Here is a 17378-nt window from a genome sequence, read left to right on the forward strand (position 1 = left end):
GAGACAATAGGCCTCTGGCCGTCTGGGGACACCAGAGCTGACCTTAAAGTGACCTTAAAGGGGAAGGCCGCTCAATTTGAGAGTTCATCAAAATTACACTGGCATTATTAAAGTGTGAAGAGAGGCCAGAAACTACAACCACCAACAAACGACTTGATTCCATAATGCCAATGTCTGAACTACAATCAGAGGTGAAATAGTAACAGTTAAAAAATAACAGATCATATACATGTATAAAAAAGGAGATACAGTCTTAAGTAACCTCACCACACCACCACGCAAACAGGTGGTTCATATAATATAAGTGATGATTAGCAGCAGTGATCCACACTTGTACCTGAGACAGCCAACATAAAAAAATATCGCAAAAAAAGAAAGAAAGAAATGATTAATTATTTATTGTGTGGAGGTGACAGAATTAGACATGATGACATAATTTACCACTTTGCAAAACTGCGTCAATACTGCTGGTTGGCATTCAAGCTAATGTGGCCAATGATTTTTTTTTTCCCCTTTAAATTTTAAATAATTTTTCAGATTCCACACTGCAAAAAATGAAATCTTAGTAAGATAAAATATCTTAAATCAAGGCAATATGTCCTTGTTTTTTTTCTGTCAAGATGTTATATATCTTCTTACAAGGCGTTCACTTGTTTCAAGCTTTGCTGTCCTTATTTATCTTAATAAGATATAATAACCTCTTACTGAGATTTTATTACCGGTCATGAGTAACTTAAGGCTTGAAAATAGAATTTCCATTATTATAAAGCTGTTTGATCAGCAATGATGACTACAAAACTGCTTTGTCCAAGTCAGAATTTCTTTATATCCAGACAAATGTACTTACTTTTAGTCTGGTTGCACTACTTCTATGATAACTGTGGGTTCTTTGAGCATAGATATTTGTACTTGTTTTACACATTTTGGTAAGTAATGTTTTCCTGCTTAGTTGGCAGAAATTTTTGCTTATTTTAGTCAAAATTTCCCTGTTTTTATTTATTTGTTTTCTTGTTTTTGCAGTGTTGTCTTCTCCTCTAGTTTGGTGCACATTCTTTTGCTATTTGCACCATTTTACTCTGTATCCCACATTTTTACACCCCATTTCTGTTTAAACTAACAATTCCGGCCCATCAGTAATAACCTTAAACAAATGACTCCATCATCCCTGATGGAGACTTGTGTATAATTTGATTAGCAGTTAAACTTTGGATTTCCACCACTTTACTGCTGTGTAGGTAATGGGTACTTTCACTTTATCTAACATATATGGCTTTATAAGTCATGCCACATTGTTATAGCTGTAGCTGTAGACATCTTTAAATCAAAACTTTTCGTCAGTAATGACTGTGGCTCTTTTTTGAATTTTAACAGTTGCCCTCTTAATGACATGTTGTCCTTCCCCTGCCCTCACTGTGTTTGTGTCTGCGTGTGCTTCAGCTGTTACCTCCACCCAACTAGCTCACTTCCTTGTTTTCCTTACCACTCGCTTTTCCTGTGAACCGATATCTGTGGCAAAATAAACCAAACACAAACCTCTCACCTTTCAAGTCAAATAAACTTGGCACCTCTGTTTAACCTTAGAAGAACAATAAACTTTGCACATACATACACCCATCCTGGTTTCACCAAGGGCTTGTAATGGAAAATCCTGTTTTTGTTTTCTTTTTCATAAAAAAAAAATCCCAATATCCTGTGCACAAAAACATATCTGAGCAAGCCCAGGCAGAGATGCAGAGAGGAGGGTCTGTGACGTGCACCTAGGGATCAGAGGATTTTGAATGAGGAAAGGTCAGAGGCTGTGATTGAAAAGTTACATCCAGATTGCCACTCCACCGGCCAGTTGGGCGGATGTGAGGGATTATGTCAAATCTGCACTGTATTGTTGCATTTTAGTCAAATTACTCCACTCTCATCTGTGATAATAGGTACACACGCACGCACACACACACACACACCGCTCTTCTTACTTGCATAATGGATTGAAATTTGTCTTTGTGGATACAGGTGTTACTTTGTTTAGAATGATTGGAGTCGATTTGGGCCTGTGTTCGTGTGTGTGTGTGTGTGTGTGCGTGTGTGTTGCATGCATCTCCATTATGTAAACTCAACCCGTTTTCAAAAAGTGAATTATATAGGGACAAAGACGTGAACGCTTGCATTTTTATATTTGCATCAGGGCTTGATCAAGTTACAAGGAGCCAGTTGTCATGACATCACCCTGCACATCAAAGACAAAGCTCACATTTATTTCCGCTGAAATTCTCGGAGATGTTCTTGTCGTCCTTTGTGTTTTGTTTTTGAAGAACAAAATGTGTGAGTGTTCGAAGCCCACGTCTCCTCCCACCTCCTTGTTTTTGGGTTGATGCTCTGCTTTATTTCTGTCAAACAATGACATTTCTGAATGTGCGGGATCTCACACGTTGCAGTGTGTGAAGATTATAATGATTGTGCTTTATTCATTAGATACTGATGTGTACACTGACTGTGACTTCATTTAAATTTGCCTCCTGATGACCACCTGTTCCAAACAGGTGTTTTTGGAGCGTTCCACAACTTTCCCAGTCTTTTGTTGCCCCAGTCCCAACGTGTTTGAGACGTGCTGTTGCATCAAATTCAGAATAAGCAGATATTTAGAAAAATCAATGAAGTTGATGAGGACAAACATTCAATTCAATGCCAATTTTTTTCTTAGTGATTTTGGATTGTGTCTTTGACAATAAAGTCCTGCCCTCCTCCTCTCAGTTTGTCAAGTTTCCACCCAAATATACAATATATAGATTACATATCTACCTGCCATTCGGGAGGCTTTTTTTTTCATTCAGATGATTACTGTACATTTAACAAAGAGAGTCTCTGTTCCCCCTCTTTCTCAGGTTCAAACAATTTTCCTCTTCAGAGAATAATACCTGTAGACTCCAACCAGAGCCCGTTCTCTTCATCCACTCATCTTTTCATTGTTTAAATCACCTTTTGTCTATGAGTACACTTCATTCTGCATGCAAACGTACACACAGTGACTCAAACACACAAACATACTGCACAAATGCACACTGACGTACACGAACACGAACATGAATGCAGTACATGTACACACACTCCACCACAGAGCACTCTGATAATCTAATATTAATCACTTCAGCTAATTGCTAAGCTTTGATGTACTTATCATCACACACTAGCTGTATTATAACTTATGGTACCTGAATTATTAAATGTGGTGCTAATCATATTGCTTGTGAAGTTTTATGGGACAACATGCATGCAGAAACGGCCGCACAGTACAGTGGTGTTTAACATATAATGGAACCAGTTAATTTGATTCTTTTTTTTCCCTTTGTGCATTTGTTTTTGTTCTTATATATTCAAATTAACTTCAGAGCACACACTCCAGGTATTAATTCCACAAATTCAAGGTGCTTTTGCGCCGCTTTGAAGCAGTAAAAGTGCGTACGCCTGCTCGCACACGTGTGTGCGTGTTTACTGTAGGCGATGGTATCTGAGCGCGCTGGGTTTTCTGACGTTCTGCATTCCTCTCAGTGCCTCGACAGCAGGCTGAGGTGAATACGCATGGAAACTCGAACGTAAACAAAACGGAAGAGCATCTTACTCATGCAAATTGTTTTTCCCTTCTTCCTGTTGGTGGATTTATTTGTGAACAAAAGAAAATAAATAGCCTGCTGGTTTATCTGGGCTGCTATCATAAGAATCCATTCTAACCTGAGTCTCCCTCTCCCTCTCAGTTTGTTTCTCGACCAGTACAGAGCCTGCCTGGTTGATGCTATAAGGAGATTACTGCAACCCAATGTAAGTGTGTGTGTACGTTTTTGCCTCTGTGTGTCTACTGTATATATCCCTGCTTATCCCCTCCCTCTAAATCACCACCCACTCTTCTCAATCGTAATTAGGCCTCGCCCAAAACCCTATACACATTAATAGGCTGACAGGATTAATATCATGTAATGCTTTAATGCTTATTATGAGCAACTTGAATGCATCGCTCTGATCTCCGTCTCTCTCTCTCCTGCCTTCCCTTAATCATAAATCCGAGGCAACTTCTCCCTTTTGGCCTCGCGATAAGACCCCACGCTGTGACAGCCAAAGCAAATGGGGGGGAGCGAAAGGCTGGAAGAGATAGGGTTGAGGTTTCTATTCATCTGAGGGAAGAGGGGTGCATTTTAAGTACAGAGGCCAGACTGCTATAGGGAATACCCGTTTATGAAAAAGAGGTGAAGACAGCACTGAGGGGAAGGAGATAGGGAGGAGAAGAAGGAGGAGAGGACACAGGAAGGGGTGAGGGAGGAGAGAGATGGAAGGAGAGGAGTGGGAAAGATGAGTGAGGAGAGATGAAGGTGGATGGAGGAAAAAACGGGGAGGGAAAATGGCTGAGAAACACATTTAAGCAGCATGAAAGTACAACATGTTTGAAATCCTTTATAGATGGCGAACCATGAAACATTAGGATATAATGTGCTTTTCAGCTTGACTCAAGTCATTAAAGGGTCATTTCACCCAAATTACAACAAACAAGCAAAACAAAAATAAAACCCTTATTTTACAAAAACTGTCCCTGTTCTTTTGAATAATCCTCGGACCTCAATTGTTTTCACTTGAACTACAGAGGAAACAGTCCCGATGAAAACTGCTGACCGCATATTCTGAGCATAATCCCGCACGAGTGGGACACTGTTTCTGGAAAGAGATGCTGGCGCTGTATTTTTTTCAAATGTCATTTTCTTGGGTTGGAGGCAGAAATCGCAGCGACAAATGTCCTAAAAAGCCTCGTCACATAAAACCGAAACTGTCCTCGTGTTTCTAACTAACCCTTTAAATTCAAGTTTCTTTATCACCTTTGTTAAAAACAGCAGAGGGAACTAGAAAGACAAAAGGATTATATTATTATTAGTACATTCAGGCAGTTGCCAGTTTCCTCAGCTGACATGTCAGACATGCGCAGTCACACCTGCAACTTGAATATGTGTCTCGGTTGCAGCTGAATGCAGAAGCTGCTGTGGTCAAATGACAGACATGACATCTGGCCATTGTTGTACATCTGTGTGTTAAGTCTCTCTTCATGTCTCTCTCTCTTTAATCCAGTGGAGATAATTCAGTGGCTAATATGATTTGAGTGTCGGCCATCAGACTGTCGCTGCCACAACAAGCTTTGCCAAATATTTAATAATTTGCTAAGCTGATTAAGCAATTAACAAAGCAATTAATTCTCCCATCTAATGGCACTAATTTGTTGTTTCTGACAAAGGTGGTCCATCCGGTGGGCTGGATCCCCGTAATCAGCTGATTAGTGCTGGGAGGAATTTTGCCTGTTTGTTTGCATTTGCTGTGTTTTTACAGAATGCGACTGGATATACAGATGAAACATCATCTGTCAAATGGAGTGATCCTGCTGTTTTCCCTGCCTTTGTGTTAATGTAGCTTGTGTTGTGTGTGTTGCGTCACGCGCGTTTTGCTGTGTGTTTGCGCGAACATCCCTCTTTGCTCCATTTAATTAAAACAATAATAACATGATCAACATGAAATAAAACGGAAAGCTGAAGGATTTCAAAGAAACTTTGAACCTGTTGGTAATCCTCTTAGTATTTGCAGGACGTCTGTGATGCACACACACGTACAGACACTCTTTCTTTCTCTGCGTCTTTGTCGCACACACAGGCACACGTCACATACATGAGCACACGCTTCACACCTACACGTGTGTGTTCACATTTGATTGGATTTGTAGTGCTTTAATTTTTTTTTTTGGTTTATCATTTAATATGTACCTGGTAAAAATCAAAGGATGTGTCTTTGTGTGCATAAAGCTAAACAAGAAATGTTATGAGAAATGCGGAGTGGAGGTGTGTGAAGTAGCCCATAAATATACTCTGCGCTGTATTCACTATCCAGCTGCAAAAGTACTCGCCTTCCTCTGGCTTTCTCCCCAGGGCATGGCGTTGGTGTTTGCTCCTCTGCGCGGTGAAACTCTGGCGCTGTTCTGCCAACTGGCCCAGCAGGCCGGACTCTACGTCTCTCAACACCAGCAGTACGATGCTCAGGTCATGGATGTTCACTTAAAGGTAAGAAGCCTGTCCAAGAAAAGAAAGACGAGCTGCAAAGTGCACGGCTCAAAAGCACTGCATCCCTCCAAGGTAAGAGAGATGACTGCACAGTCAAAAGTTCAGAGTGCTCAGAGAACCAGTCGCTGTTTCATGCAGTTGATTTAAGAAACACTAGGGGGCGTTTAGGGGGCAAATTCCTGTGACGACTTAATTCAGGTTTTGTTCAAGTCCACCTTAATATTATACTTACGTACTTGTTTGTTTAGAAAGTTGACTAGTTGGGGACTGCCCGTTGTTCCCATGGTCCATTATTTTGAATCCCCAATTGTCCGAAAAATGTCTGCAAAGACCTGCCAGTGCCCTATCTGATTGACTAGTGTTCACTGCCTGGGTGGGGTTAGGTTGAGATGATTGGTTGCACGGTGTCAATCAGAGGCAGAGTGGGGGCGGGTCTTCCCAGAATACTGGAGGGAGAGGAATAACACAGGGAACTGGAATAATGGGCACTGTCTGCTCGCTGTAATCATTCCTCTCTCCAGAGTGGCCATGGCGTTATTCCTTTCTAAGGCGACCACACTGTATGAAATGGGACATTATGTACACAAATGCAGAAATATTTGCTTCTGTGTTTTTGCAGAGGTCAGTAACACCTGGACATTGTATTAAAATGGAATTGGATGAAAACCTGGTTAACACAGTTCAACTGTTTACTCGAAAAAGAGCCAAATGTGTTGCTGCTTAATAAGGAAACCAGCAACAATCCAGGTCACGTAACGTGCACTCAGCTTTAATAAGGACTGGCGGATTAGCCTCTCGTTTGATGTTGAGAGACACTTTGTGAGACACACCGGAGCTAAAACAAGCTGCCTTAACGTGGCACCGTGAGAGAGACAGAGCGAGGGAAGGAGAGAAAAGGACAGTGAAAAAGAGAAAAGGAGCGAGTCGGCAGTGTTAAAAGAAGTGGTGTCCAGCTGTTAACTCCATTACACACACAGCTACAGAAGAACAGGACAGCGAGGAGTGGGCTAAATTGGTGCACACACGTTCACCTGCACTGGTGGGACAATTGGACAGACCGGCCATTAAAGTGCCTGTTAAAGTGGCCTGAACCTCAGCAAGGAAAATCTCACTCCTTCTCTGCTCCTGTATTTATCCGCCACTAAATTTAGCATGCGCAACCACATTCTATATCTAAGTGAGTCTGGACCCTTTCAAACCACATTTGGAGTAAGCACAGACTTACAATGGAGACTGACAGGACTGGCAGGTTTAAGGCAGGCGCCGGTCAAACTGTCACAATCCACATCTGGTCCGCAGTGAGAGGGTTGGGGGCTGCTGCTCTCATGTGACACAGCCTGTCAGTTGTTTTCCCTACAGTATCCCCTCCTGGAAAATAAAGCGCGATTAATGTTTTTATGAGTAGATTTAGGACAATAAAAGCACTTTGGTAAGGTCAGGAAAGATCATGGTCTTGGTTAATATTAAAAAAGTCCATTATGACTTTAGCACAAGATAGGAAAAATGTACAGAGTGTTTAATCAAAAAACAGCACCTTTCCCTAACCCGAAGTCAAAGCTCTGTGCTTCACTTTGAACTCCTCTTCAACTGTAACTTGGCTGTGTGAAATGACTAAAATCTCTTATCCCAATATCCAGATAATGGCAAATATCACGATATAGCCCATTTTTTTGTAAATTGAATGAATAGTTAATGTAAAATGACCACATGGGAAGGCCTGTTTCTTATTACATTTTGAATTATATACATAACAAATAAAAGGTGCTTCCTCAAATACTCCATGTTTGTTTGTGTTGCCTTCCTGCCTGCATCCACGCAGAAGAACACAAAGCGTCGTCCAAATGATAGAAAATGTTGCTCTAAAGAATGTGACACAATGAAATACAAGAGAGAGCATGATATTAAATCACAGCCGACACGTCACATTTCCCGGACTGGAAAAAATGTTGCCACTGAATGTAATCAAGTCTCTTCTCTCTAAACACGTAAAGAGAAGAGAAAAACGTAGATGATTTTCCAACAGGCATAAATGACACTTCATAGTAGGTGGTTCTTAGCCTCGGGTGGAGTGGGAGCAGCACAAGAAGAGCTAAAGTCACTTTAGAAAAAGGACACGAAATTCTAGAAAATGAAGAAAGGAGGGACAAAGAAAAAGACAGAAGAGGACCAGGAAGAAAGAAGTCGCTTCAGTGGCATTAAAGTGGAAACTGCCACTGCCTTAGATTTAAAAGAAATACAACTCAGTTTGAAAAAGCTGCGGAGGATTGATTGGGCCTCAAGGCCACAGAATACAGTCACTGAATAATCCTAATGGTTCAGCACCCCAGCCGGCTGGGAAAATTGCCACTCAGACCTGTTTTAGTGATGAGAGTTACTTTACAACTGAATCTGTACAATGAAATTCAGACTAAAATTGATGTGGGATAAGAAAATATCACCCTGAAATTGTGCCCTTTTTTCCCTTTTCTTTGGCACGCGAGGGGAGTGTCAGATCAGTCGGCTCACTCTTGAAATGCACACACAGACACTGTCACGCACACGCACACAGACACACACACATACACACAGTGGGGTCCGGTGCTGCGTGGGGATATGAGGACAAGTTGAAGTGTCCCCCTCACATCTGAAGGTGATTAAGAGTGTTTATCTTCTGATGAACACTCTGGACAACCCCTGTGTGGTTTTATGTGTGTGTGTTTATGTGTCTGACTGACCATTGTAGACACACATACACAAACGCATGCACACATGTTGAGTTAGGTCACTTTTGGGGACATTACATAGACTTCCATTCATTTCCTGGAGACGTACCCTAACTCTAACCATAACCACTGACCCAAAAATCAGCTGTTTTGGCCTCAATTAACTGGTTAACTGATCCTGAAATCTGTCCCCAAAAGTCAGCAACACACACACACACACACAGACACACTGTGCACACAGCTAAGAAACAAGCTATATCACAATCCCACACAGACCAGACATCACTCAGGAAGCATATTGGCGAGACATTACACACACGCACACACCACACGATGATATCACAGCGAAACATACACTACCACCGTGCGCTCACACACACAAACACACACACACACACATATGCACATCCAAATGAGCAGCTGCTGCTCATTTGCACTACAGATTAGCTTTCTTCAGCTATATTTACTTTCAGTGGGTGATTCAGAACACAAGAAAAATGCATATCAGAACCGACACACTATGGATTTTCTTTCACCGCGGCTTAAAACAAACAAAGTGCTTCCACCAAAAGCAGGTGTATCCATTCTGAAGACAAAACTAGAAGTGAAAAACCTCTATTTTATTTTCTTTAATACTGAGAATTCTAGCTGTTAAAATGTCTCTAGTTTGTAAGCAAACGCCTGCTTAATGTTTTTACTGTCTCAGCATTTTACATTTTGCATATTTTGTTGAAATTTGTCATAAATCTATTCATTCAATCAGTGATATGTTTATAAGACAATAATAAAAAAAAATCTAGCCTGCACATCTTTAATTTCTTTTTCATGTAATGACACTTTTTACCCAAAGATTCCGTAATCAGCTGTTACTTTAACAAACGAATGCACTAAATGAGGGTTTTAATAGACCACTGCATAGTGTTGTTCACATACATGTGACAAGTGTCAACAGAACGAATGGTTGAAATCAGTTATATTTTAATAAGGGAATTTGTTTAATATTAATATATCATTATATAGCAAATGCATACAAAATCTGTGTGAGTAATAATAACTGTGTTCTTCTGTGCAGAGCTTTGTGAGCCTATATGTTCACATGATATATGATATGAAACCACTGCTATCTGCAAAATGACACTGGAGTCCAGCGAGCTGCACGCTCCAATCAAAGTCCAAGCATGCCGAAATTTTCACGCAGCCACACAACAACATAATGTAGCCGATTTAGTTTCCACGTGTGTCATTTAGGCCCAGTTTACTTCTTCTCATTCTCCCACAGCGACTCACAAGCTCCTCCATCTGGCACAGGCGCTGTTAAACAAACGCAGCCCCCCCGGTCGCCGCGAGTACACTGGCATCCCTCGCCGCGCCGTCTTCGACACATGTCAGATTTGATTTTGTTTGGAATATGCCGCCCGTCTTAATGTTTGCTTTGTGTGAAAAAGAGAGAGCAGGGTGTGTCTTTTGCAATTCTTAAAAACCATTTCCAGACCCCCAGCTCGCCGCGCTGCAGTTTTCCAAACGTACACACACTTTCACCCTCTGACACAGACACACACACACACACACACACACACGAGGGACTGCAGACAGCAGGCAGGCCCGATGTGCAGCAGTAGTGTGTCTAAGAACTCTGTGTGTGTATGTGTGTGTGTGAGTGTAAGGCGTGTGCTGGGACGGGCAGACAGGGCTAGCGCGTTATCCTCTTATCCCCACTGTTGTGGAATAGAGAGGCAAGCAGCTGGAGGGACTGCAAGCAGCCTGATAATGCCAGCGCTATTTTCTAACCCGCCATCTTAATCTTGTTACTCAAATGGTTGTGAAGAGAGAGTCATGAATTTTAATTTCTCTCAAACACACACACACACACACACACATGCGAGCGAGTGTGTGTGTGTGCACATGTGTAGATCCCCCGTCTCTCTCACATGCATAAATAGTATCCCCACTGTGTCCATGCACTCACACCCTCTTCCCTGCCTCCTTCTTTCTGTGGCCCTCCTTCACTCTCTCCCCCCTCAGCTGCCTGGCTACCCCCGTCCACCCTCCCACCCCTTCCTCTGACATATCTTCCTTCACCCTTCTCCACCCTCCCTCCCTCTGCTCCCCACTATCTTCCCATTTCCTACATCACGACCCACTTCTCTATTTATTCAAGCCTGTCCTTCTATCCCTTCCTCTACTCGTCTCTCCATCCACCCAATCCCTCATTCTCTGTTTCCTAATCCTGCCGAGGGAGACCCCAGACATCCGGTTCATCCGTCCCTCCCTTGTCTCAGAGCCCCCTCCTCTCTCTTTTTCCACCTTGTTCACTTTCTCCGGTCCTCACAAGCAGGGCAGGAATAAGAGGAGAGAAAAAGGAAGGAGGCAGAGGAATAGAGAGGCACAATGAGAGCGCGAGAAAGGGAGACAGAAGCTGAGGCGAAAGTGGCAATAAAATAAATGACTTGCACCTTGGAAAGGGAAAAAAAGAGAAAAAGATTGTAGGGGCGGCGGGGTGGGGGGGTCGGGTTGAGAGCCGATTTAGCCAGCCACCCATGAAGCTGATTAGGCAGCCTGCGATCAGGAGGAACAGCTTTGCTTGTTAAACTTTTCACCTCTGCGAGCTCTTAGCCCGCACCATGTTAAGGCCCCCGCCCTCCCTCTTCATCCCTCCATCCCTCCGTCTATCGCTTCCTTGCTCCTTCTGCCTGGTAGAATTTGAATGTGAATGCTGGCCGTGGTCCCCATAGCAGGCTTAGCACAGGGGGCAGGCAGCTGCCCCTCCACGCCCAACCACCCCCTGGGCCGTCTGTGCTCTCTCTCTCTCTCTCTCTCTCTCTCTCTCTCTCTCTCTCCCCCCTCCTTTGGGGGTCATGGGTTCAACCACAGGCCGGTGCCTGGAGGGATGGCCACAGGAAGATAACGCACATGAAGGGCACCGGGGGAGAAAGGGTGGGGAGGGAGGAGAGAGGGGAGAGCAGTTCGTTCATATTCAACAAAAAGGAGAGAAATTGGAAAAAGGCAGAATGAGGAGCGATGGTGTGGAGGTGAACATCTCAGGCTTCTGTGGGACAAAGTGTGGGAACAGGAGTAATGAGACGCGTGAGAGAGCTCCTCAGGTAACCAGTTCAATCACACAAACCTCCTGTTTTCTGGGTGGAAATGTCCAAGAATGTGTCACCACTTGAGTTTAATCTTACCTTATCACAATAAATAAATAATTTCAACTATCAGTCAGCACTTACACACACCTGATACGTGTGTGATGCTACGGGTAGTGGTGAGAAGATGAGATAAAATCGAGGAGCTCCACTTCAAAGTCATGAAGTCATTCACTTTAGATAGTAATCTACCAGGAATGTGCGCATGCATGTATTTGATTGGTTAACACAGGGCGCTGCTGATGAGGTCACAGCAAAAGTTGGTAAAATGTTGTCTGTTACAGTTATTTATTATTTTTTTGTTTTAAATGTGCACGTTTGCTGCTGGACTCCTCTGTGTTGCCACTCTTGCTGTGTCAGCACAGTCGTCTCATTGAAATGAACAGGAGACTTTCATGCAGCCTGAACTCGGCCTAACAACCACCTGAAAGAAGCTTCAAGGATTCCACCATCACTACATGCAACATGCACGCATGCACACTACACTGCATATCACATGTATTTAAAACAATGCATGCAACTGTCCTGTTAACTTACCAAGTTTGTTAATACAGCTGAATAAAGTGAGAGAGCTGCAGGGGTTTTATGAAGACCTGCCTCAGAGCAGAGGTGAAAAAACTCTTGTTTTTAGTTTTCCTGTTTAATGAATTACATCACTGTTTTATGACTCACTATAATTTGACATGAACAATTATGTCTTGTAGTTTCTTTCTATGCACATTTATAGGACAAGCTGATCGAGATTTTTTGATGCTGGAAAATCTGAATAAGAACTGTGGCCCACAACATTATGATTTCGCTCAGTGCAGTGAAATAGCCTAATTTTGCAGGCAAAGAGCGCACAGTCAGCAGTTGAGTTTGTACTGTAAGCAGGTTTGACTTGGATGGATGAGCACTTGCATAGCACCTGCATGCCGCTGACGGGAGTGAATTTTGGGTCAGTCTGAGTTTCTGTTTGTTGTGAGGAAACCTTTTCACACAGTTCTCCCCTGTCCTGGTCTCGCCACACACTCACAGACAATCACACACTCTCACATGGGCAGACCCACTAAACTCACTTTCATAAGTCTCTGATCATTTGGCCAGACGCTGAGCGAGCTGATTAGCTGCTGCAGGCCCAAACTGCCAAGTCTGCTTAAAAGGGCAGTGAGTGGGCACAACACGGGCACCCCGCGAAGCTGAGTGTGTGTCTGAGGGAGCGAGTGTGTGCTCACTAGAGCCGGAACAAGTAGTAAATCAATCAACTGACAGAAAACTAATCAGCAATCAATTAATCATCATTTTTCAAGCAAAAATGCAAAAAGTTGTCCAGTTCCAGCTTCTCCAATGTCAGAATTTTCTGCTTTTCCTTCAGGTCTTACATCACAGCAAGCTGAATGTCTTTGGTTGGTAGCAACTTCAGGACATTTGCAAAATGGAAAATCTTCACTTTTTTACAGATCAAATAATCAATTAACTGAGTAACTGACTGGCAGATTAACAGTACCTAATAAATGATTAGTCATTTGTCATTATTAGTTTTCCGTCCGTAGCTTTTTCCATTCTTTTTGAAATATTTATCTTGCAGCCTCTGCAGCCTCATCTTCAACATTATCTGCTTTTGAGCTCCATTACATCCTGTAATTACACATTATCTCGATCTAATCTGTCATGTGGCAACTCGGATTTTCTTGACAGGGTTTTCAAATTGAAGCTTCTCAGATAACAATGATAACATAAGAGAAATGTGTTTAGATGTTCAAATATTAAAAATGTGTTGTTTTAGGGCATTTTTCCCTTAATTTCAATGGTGGACAGTAGATAGGTGACAGGGGAACCGACGGCGTTGTGATGAGATAGATGGATGGATGCTTTATTTATCCCTGGCAGGAAATTTGCCAGATCAGCTTGAATCTCAGAGCAACCAGGACGAAACTGAAGATGCTGAAAATAATGATGAAATTAGAGAAAAAAGGCTTTCTGTAAAATTTTAAGTTTGTCTCAGTGTCTTTTCGTGTTTGTGTACTTTCAGATGCTGAGAGAGGGAAAAGAAGCATATGATGAGAACATCCACTATCCTCTCCTCATCACCTTGACCAAAGGACCTCAACCTGTCAGCCACACTCAGTAAACCAAAACAAGTTCAGCGCTCAGCTCCGTACAGAACCACTACACATGCTTTTGGATATTTGAGATGGATTGATGCTCCAGATTCATGCCAACGATGAGATCCACGAGTGACCTAAGTGAGGAGGAAGAATTGCCCTGAAAGAGTAGTATTAGATTTGATAGTATTTGAGATATTTGTCAGAGTGATACTGGCCACTGAGAGGGTTTCTTATCAGATGGTGCATGGCTTTGGACTCTATTTGACTGTGCATGTTTTGTAGTTTGAAGTGTTGGTGTGGAACGACCTCGATTCCAAAGCAGTGGAGGTATTTTTACAGCTGAGGAGGAAGAAAAGGAGAGGTGGATATATTCTGACCTAGTTCATTTTAACCATCTGCCATATGCCAAATAACTACTGTCAGTCTCCAGAGTGGTCACCCGGTCACTCAGCCCTTTAATCAGCTGACCTGACACTTAATCACTGCTCTAATCAGCCAGTCAGTCATCCCTTTGGTTAATCAGCCGTCCAAGAAAGTGAACCACATTGCCAAACAGTCATCCGGCCCGCCAGTCAGGCAACCAGTCACTCAATCAGTTACCTGGACATTTCCTCAGTCAGTCCTACTGTGTGTCAGTTATTCAGTCAGTCAGTATTTACCAATGTCACTGTGTTTCTGGCTCCAGCATGGAGGCAAGCTCTAATTCATGAACCACCACAGACTGTGGAGCAGCTGACAGTTTCCTTTATTTCTCTTTCTTCCCTTCTTCCCCCACGTTAATTTTTTCTAATACAACTAATTTGTCCCAGTCAGAGGTTGCTAAAGAGGTTGCGCTACTTTTACTTACAGCAGCGCATTAACACATTAAGGCACTTTCAGACTAAGCAGCAATTGTTGCTGCCCAGGAGCTAGCGTGTCACACAGCAACATCGCCATGGATACAAGTAGTCCACTGTAAATCACATGATGTGATTTCATTTTACGCAGCTCCGTTGGTGTTATAATCTGTGGTCGAACTGCCACAACTTGTTCTGACTGTACAGCATTACCTCCAACTCCTGCTCCACTGTTAGCCTCTTTCAAAAGTTGCCACGGATGAAACTCCAGCGCAGACGAGTGAAGCTCGGCTCCACCGCGTCTGCTGTCATGACTCCGTTTGGTAACAGAAGTGGAACCGCTGAGCCAAACATTTAGCGCTTCAAAGCAACGTAAAGTGAGTCGTTTGATCGGCGACAGTCTGATCCTCTGACATCTCACCCGAAGTTGTGCAGAGCCTGTTTTTGCTGGAGCTGCTTGCATCACTGAAGTGTGACACTCACATTTGATTGTGTTCACTGCTTACATACAGTATGTTGACAGGAAAATCAACATTTAATGGCCTGTTCATGGTTATTGATTTAGTCTTTACGTACATGCAGCAAAGCTAGCAAAGCTTATGTCAGCTCTCGTTGAGTCTGTGTTTCTGCTCACATATACATTATTCAGAAAATACAGATACAAAGACGGCATGCTGCAGTCTGTAACCGAAACGAGTGCAGCTGCAGAGTATCTGCTGCTACAATGACCATAAATTAAGTGCACATAAAACACAAAAACAACTAGAAACATTATTTGAAATCGGGCTGCTTGAACATGATGTACACATTGATCAGCTGTGTGAAAGTTACACCATCTCCTAATAGCTTCAAGATAAAAAGCTTCATAGATTCAGACCATGCTGCTCCGTTTTCTGTTGCCATTTTTTCTGTCAGCACAATTAACTGTTTGACTCAGGTCTTCTTGCGTGCATTCAGCCATTTCCTGTTCCTGGTATTAAAGAAACGCCAAGTGTCAGTGGGTCACTCAAGCCTAAAGTTGTACCTATCACTAGTAAGGTGTTTCCATATTTCACTGTGATCCATTGCTGTACGCAACAGCCAAGAAGCTATGCACTATCTCTCAGTGGCTGCTGTTTACGTTCCTCATATTGGAAAAAAATAATAATCCACCTGCAGAAATAAGAGGTATTCCCTGTGTGTAACTACTCAGAAAAGTAAATTAAGCCAGTTTTATCAGTGGTCTCAATGCTTTGAGGGCTTAAATTGCATTGCAAAAAAGTTCCCATTGCAAAGGTTTTAAAGCATATTTAATTTCTTTTTTATCTGTAATGCAGTTTGCTGTGTATACTTTTGATATCTGTGGGCTTACAGAGAAACACCATCCCAACTGTGACTCCATCACCGTCCAGTGTGACATCACCACCACAAACAGTGATGTCATTTTACAGCACACTGTTTACTGTGACGTCTGCGCTGCGTTGCTGCTTCTTCCAACATCACTGCCTCTGTTAGTGACAAAATAAAAAAAAAAAGAAAAGAAATCTTCACCTGGTGCACCCGCGACCTGCTGTGATGTTTTTCACACCGATGTGGTAGCTCCTTGTTGTAATATTAGTGCTGTGTGCCGGGTCACTTACCACTTCTCACTGTGACACCAAGAGAAAGTCAAGGAACCATTCATAGTTATTTGGAGAAAGCCATGTGGTCGTTATTTGGATTTGCTGATTAATGGTGAGAAACCCAACAGTTGTTCTGGAAAAGGCTGCAGAGGAGGGTCTGTGTTGCAGCTGGGATTTACCTTGGACAGCCATCATGCAGGAATGCTCTGTTCCAACAGACTTATGTCACTGTGTTGTGGGATGTCTCAGCTAGGCTATTAAAAAGGCCATGTCCACACTAATCCAGATCAATTTCTGTCAGTTTTGGTCTTCTTTCCACACTCACCTTTTTTTTAATTTCAACCACCAGAAACAAAAAGTTCAAGAAAACTCTCCAATTTGAGTAAAGTTTGATTCTGTGGTACTTCCTCATTAGGAGGCATTTTCCAAGTATTTATGTACTACAATGATGTGATCTGGTGTAAAGTCTCCTGCTCGAGGTCTAGTGGACTAGCTTTTATCTTTTTCGCGTTGTGTTGGGTTTGACACAAGAAGTACAAAGCTATATACTTAAATGAAATATTTCAATTGATCCACTTTAGTGTGGACATGGCCTCATGTCGAGAGTTTGTCTGTTCGGTACATAGAATCCTTTGCTTCCAGCTAATCACTGGGTTGAATATTGTACTTTGCAGTCTACGGGTGGGTGATTTTTTTGTGTGTGAATTAATAAAAATAAAAAAAAATTTCTTCAAGAAATTTGAGACTGGGACTTTTTTTCATTCAAAAAACCTTGTTCAATATTGCAAAAATTATTTCATTTTTTTGAAAAGAAGAATTTAATTACTGAAACATTTCAGCATCACAAAAGCAAAAAAAAAAAGGAATTTCTATTTGTCACCTTGCAGATGTCTGATTGACATATATTTCCTCAATAAATGCTTATCATGGGGACCTGG

At 42.3% G+C, this 17378-nt stretch overlaps 1 protein-coding gene across 1 annotated transcript in view; it reads left to right on the forward strand.

Moving 5' to 3' along the window:
- camkmt (calmodulin-lysine N-methyltransferase) overlaps positions 1-17153 on the forward strand; it is a 104553-nt gene extending 87400 nt beyond the window's left edge. Inside the window, exons 9-11 of the mRNA XM_041947689.1 lie at positions 3741-3804; positions 5940-6071; positions 13928-17153. Coding sequence (XP_041803623.1) covers positions 3741-3804; positions 5940-6071; positions 13928-14026 — 295 coding nt within the window. The 3' untranslated portion in view covers positions 14027-17153. The remainder of the gene's footprint in view (positions 1-3740; positions 3805-5939; positions 6072-13927) is intronic.
- The last annotated feature ends 225 nt before the right edge of the window (positions 17154-17378 follow it).

The sequence above is a fragment of the Chelmon rostratus genome, chromosome 11 (genome assembly GCF_017976325.1).
Source record: "Chelmon rostratus isolate fCheRos1 chromosome 11, fCheRos1.pri, whole genome shotgun sequence".
In the NCBI taxonomy this organism is placed as follows: Eukaryota; Metazoa; Chordata; class Actinopteri; order Chaetodontiformes; family Chaetodontidae; genus Chelmon; species Chelmon rostratus.